General features: G+C 49.3%; 1 protein-coding gene across 1 annotated transcript; it reads right to left on the reverse strand.

Moving 5' to 3' along the window:
- Nucleotides 1-3,305: 3,305 nt before the first annotated feature.
- Nucleotides 3,306-4,245, reverse strand: LOC308040695 (uncharacterized protein C11orf96 homolog). Its single transcript, XM_080344931.1, has one exon. The coding sequence runs from the start codon at nt 4,129-4,131 to the stop codon at nt 3,769-3,771; it is 363 nt and encodes a 120-aa protein (XP_080201057.1). The 5' UTR covers nt 4,132-4,245; the 3' UTR covers nt 3,306-3,768.
- Nucleotides 4,246-4,619: the final 374 nt, after the last annotated feature.

Genomic DNA, 4,619 nt, shown 5'->3' on the forward strand with positions numbered 1-4,619 from the left:
TTGCTAGAGCTCGCCTGTCAGCCTGCTACATAGCAATTTGTTCACTGTCAGCCTGACAGTTAAATAGATGCCTCAGTTTTGTTTTGTCCCACGGCTCTGCTGTTACTTCGGAGGTTAGATAACGATGGTTGTGTGGTGTTTCTTACCCAGGGCTGTGTCCCACAGCCCATTCACCACAATTCTGGAGGATCAGACCCACAGAACCGGTAAGGATCAGAAGACATGTCATCATAAACCAACTCCTAAAACAAACTAATTTGCAGGATGCCAGCACAGAAACCTTCAGGAATGACAAGCACCTTCTCATATTCATTCCTGACAACATCTCCTCTCTGAAGTGTTCCCAGTGAGTCACTGGAAACCCAGAGATGACAGAAGTCACCCAACAGCAGAAACAGTGCGCATGCCACTAGGAGAGTAGACTGTCCTCAGCCCCTTAGGGTGGACACTAAATTGCAACCAGAAATCCTCCATGAATTTATTAAACCAAATTTAACTAAAATGTATGAAGGTACAGTTCCGCCACACCAGCGCAAGTAGCATTATGCTAACACAGAATTTCAACATGAGCACAGAGGAAAAATGGTGATGAGCTTGAAGAGGACTGGACACAAAACAGGAATAGAATTAAATAACTGACTTCAAGTTGGAGCATTTACTTACCCCACCGGGTATGCCTCTCACCAGAGAGGACAGGATGATTTACATATGAAGTGATACAAGAATAAAACATAGGTTGCATTAAAGACAAATTCTGCTGTGTGATTTCCTGTGAGAAACAGGGCAGAAGGCATCCCTGGGGTGCTCAGTTGCCCCTCTGCCCTGAGACCCATCCTGCTGCTCCATGAGCATTTGGCTCCCAGCTCTTTCCTTTGCAGACGTAGGATGCTTGTGCCCACTCACTGGCATCCTGAGCATCACCATAAGTGGCAACTGCTGGTTGCTTTTGAGTTGTGAATTGCTGAAGGGAAATACACAGCCCACATCTCAAGCCCGGGTAGTGGGTGACAGACTCAAAACTATTGATACAGTCATTACCCTCAGTAAATTGAATTTATTAGGTCTTCCTGAAATCCTTACAGGAAAGATGTCTATGATGCTAAAAAACATTGCAAGAGAAACCTTCAAAATCAGCAGCACAGGAAGAATGGAAGGGAGATTTATTTTTCCAGCTGCATTCGGGGGGGGGCTTTCCAGTACAGAGCTAAAACACTCTGACTTTTCACCCTTTTGCCTCAATTGTAACTGTTTGGAAGAAAAATGCTAGCCTATATTTAGCGCTGGCTTCTCCCATGTTATTCACTTTAAGATGGAGCAGAAAAATGTTAACAAAGAACAGTCAAAGGGAAACTTATTTATTCAACTTAACCACAGGAATATGGCTTTTTCTCCAATATTATGCTACAATAGATTCTCAAACCCTCTTTGTTCACTTGTCTCTCAGAGGAGAAAAGGGAATATGGGTATTTCTCCCTTCCAGGAAGCGGGTTCCCTGTGTGCTGCTGCTGCCTGGCATAGCACAGCCTCCTCTGCCTCCTGCATAGTGGCAACACAGCTGCACGCTAAAGCAGGGATGGTAAGGGCAATGGTAAATGGGCTGCTATTAATCCCGGCCGACAAACAGAAATGATGAGCGGGGAAGGAGATTGTGTGCTCACAGCCTCTTGAAGCTCAGCGCTGAAAGCAAACCAAGACTGAAACCTGCAGAATGGGGAGGATGCTATACAACCTCTGGAAATCTTATGAAGCTCATTAGTCTACTGTGTACATTATTCGACATTTAGGCACAATGGTACAGAGTTCCTATAGATGTTTCAAAACTTTTCAAAACCCAAAACTTTCAGATTTGTAACAGCATTAGGAATTCGTTGAGGAAAACAAGCCCAGCTGCTGGTAACCTATTATTTCTTACCAGGTCCAGTTTGCCTGGCCAAAAGCTGTTCTGGAGATCAAGATGCTTTGCACATGCATATTGTTTATGTTTGCACTCAGTCTACACAGAAAGCAGACATTGGGGTCTAACGGCAAAGTGAGACAAGCTGTTTCACAGACTGTATGCAGGGAGCGGGTGGGGTGGTTTAAATGCTTTTTACAAGGACATCAGGTCAGAGCTCAGACCTGTTTCTTTACCTGCTGAATTGTGTGCACAACTCTCCCCTGATGCTAGAGGTCAGCTGGCTCTCCTACTGCAAGGGAGTTCTAAAAACTCTTCCTGTATTTACAAAAGTTGGCAAAGGAACTGTCCAAAACCAAGCACCCCATCCTTATTTTCCTCAGATTTAAGTAGAGAGAGACAAGCATTAGTTGTGCCCGGAGCCGGGAGCCAGCACTGGGCTCCTCATGCAGCTCATCTGCTGTACTTCAGTGCCCAAAGGGTGCCAGTCCATAGCTGCCAGCCCTAACTAGGCACCCTGTTCTCCATCTGCATCACATTCATCTTTTTCCTCTGCCCCAGCCCTAACCTCCCCTGAAAAATTCACGGAATAATGTTTATCCTTGTTTATCAGTACGATCGCACTTCGAGCCAGAACATAAGAAAATATTGTAAATCCTCCAAAAATTGTACATCCTCAAAAAATTGTACCACAGAATGTTAGTCAGAGGTTACAGCTCATTATCCTAATAATACTGGGAAGTTTCAAATGCCTGAGGCTTGCCTTGAAGGAAGATGCTCCAGTGGGATTATACTATTAGCACAGGAGTTTTTCAAGAGAATGGAGAAAACACAGGGAAAAGATTCCCAGTCCAGGAATTTGATCTTCCTTCTGCAGGGAGCTTCAGATGCTCCACTGCACACATGTCATGGACAGAGAAAATCTTACAAAATCTTACATGTGCCTGCACACACACACACACACACACACACACAGAAGTCCCAGGTAACTTCACGCCTGTACCACATCAAAATACCTTTGCTTTTCAACTCCAGTAAAAGCATGTCCACATAGTACCACTTGCTCTAGTAAATTAAACTGCATGATATCCAACTACCAAACATCTCTGCAGCACTAAACAGTTTACAGGTCAGAAGGGGAAGGTGAGAAAAGGCAAAAATGACTTGGATGAGAACAGAAAGTATCTATGCACTTTTGTGAATGCATGAGGCTTGCCCAGTTGCATTAAGGTTCTCTGACACAACCAGTTATAAACGCTTCTTAAACATCAATTCAGGTTAACATGGTCTCAAAAAAGCAAATAAAGTCGTCTAAAATCACTCTAACTTGGCTTATTTCATTAGCATGTACCTGACAGTATGGACTGCAGTATCTGAGCAGCATCCCTGAGGATAGTATTACTGCTTCTGCACTAGCTGTTGACAGCCTTTAAAATCCCTTTAGCATTCAAAGGGATAAAGGAAGCTGAAAGAGGACAATTAGATCCCTGAAATGAGAACAGTCCGATATGTACTGTGCAAATATATCAGATTTTATTACTCTTTTATGGAAATAATAACAGACATTCAGGTAGAAACATATTAAATTAATGCAGTCAACAGTTTAAATGCAAAAATAAATATAAAGTCCGGCAGCTCAATGCATCTAAAACAGCTCATTTCTTCTAACGAATAGAAAAGATTTTTTTTTTTTTTTTTTCCTTTTAAATGGAGAGTTTCATACAATCAAATAGAAACGAAGGTACAAGCGCTTTCTTAGAAAACATCCCGACCGGCTGCTCGCCCCGGGCGCTCCTGGGCCGGCGGCGTGGCGGCTCCTGCAGCCCAGTCCGTGCCGCCGCCGCCGGGCCGGGCCGGGCCGGGCTCCGCCGCCCTCAGAGGGCTGAGTCCGAGTCGCTGGAGTCCAGGCTGTTGCGGAGGCGGCAGCTGCCGAGGCGGTCCCGCTGCAGGCTGAGGTTCTGGGTGCTCCGCCGCAGGCACTCCAGAGACTGAAGGAAGGATTTCTTGGCCTTCTCCTCCTCCATGGGGGACACCCCCTCCTCCTCCACCTCCTGGATCTCGTCGAAAGTCACCGGCTGCGTCTTGAAGCGCGACTGTCGCGGCCGCCGCAGCTTGCCCTTGGGAGCCTTGGCGGGGCGAGCGGGCGGGGGAAACTCTTCGGCCACGCAGACGAAGTGGGGCATCACAGCCTGGTAGCTGGAGCAGATGCCCATCAGCTCGGCCGGCTTCGCGGCCATCCTGCCGCCCGCGGGAGCGCCCGCCGCGGGGGCCGGCGGAGCGGGGCGCGCTGCTTCGGCCGTGCCGGGCGCCGAGGCTTCGGCGGGCAGCGGCGGCCGGGCAGAGACGGACTCCGCGGAGCGGGGCGGTACCGTGCCGAGAAGTGAGGGACGGTACAGAGCGGTGCTGTCCAGAGAGGTGCCGTAGGGAGCTGTACCGTGCAGTACGGAGCGGCGCGGAGCCGTGCGGAGCGGTGCGGCACGGTGCAGTACGGTGCGGTGCGGTGCGGTGCGGTGCGGTGCGGTGCGGTGCGGTGCGGTGCGGTGCGGAGAGGCGCGGAGCGGTCCGGAGCGCGGTGCTGAACGTCCCACCGACTTCACCAGAGCCGCTGCTGCTGCCGCCGGCGCCTCGGTGCCGCTATATACCCCAGCGCTGCCCCCGCGGGAGCATGCTCAGACGGCAGCGGAGCCCACTTGCCGCCCGCCGGGCCCTTCCCTTCCGCCTGACG

This window comes from Nesoenas mayeri, assembly GCF_963082525.1.
Source record: "Nesoenas mayeri genome assembly, chromosome: 5".
Lineage (NCBI taxonomy): Eukaryota > Metazoa > Chordata > Aves > Columbiformes > Columbidae > Nesoenas > Nesoenas mayeri.

Bases quoted from the DNA above. Each gene is read 5' to 3' on its own strand.
- LOC308040695 (XM_080344931.1), bottom strand. From the start codon at position 4,131: ATGGCCGCGAAGCCGGCCGAGCTGATGGGCATCTGCTCCAGCTACCAG.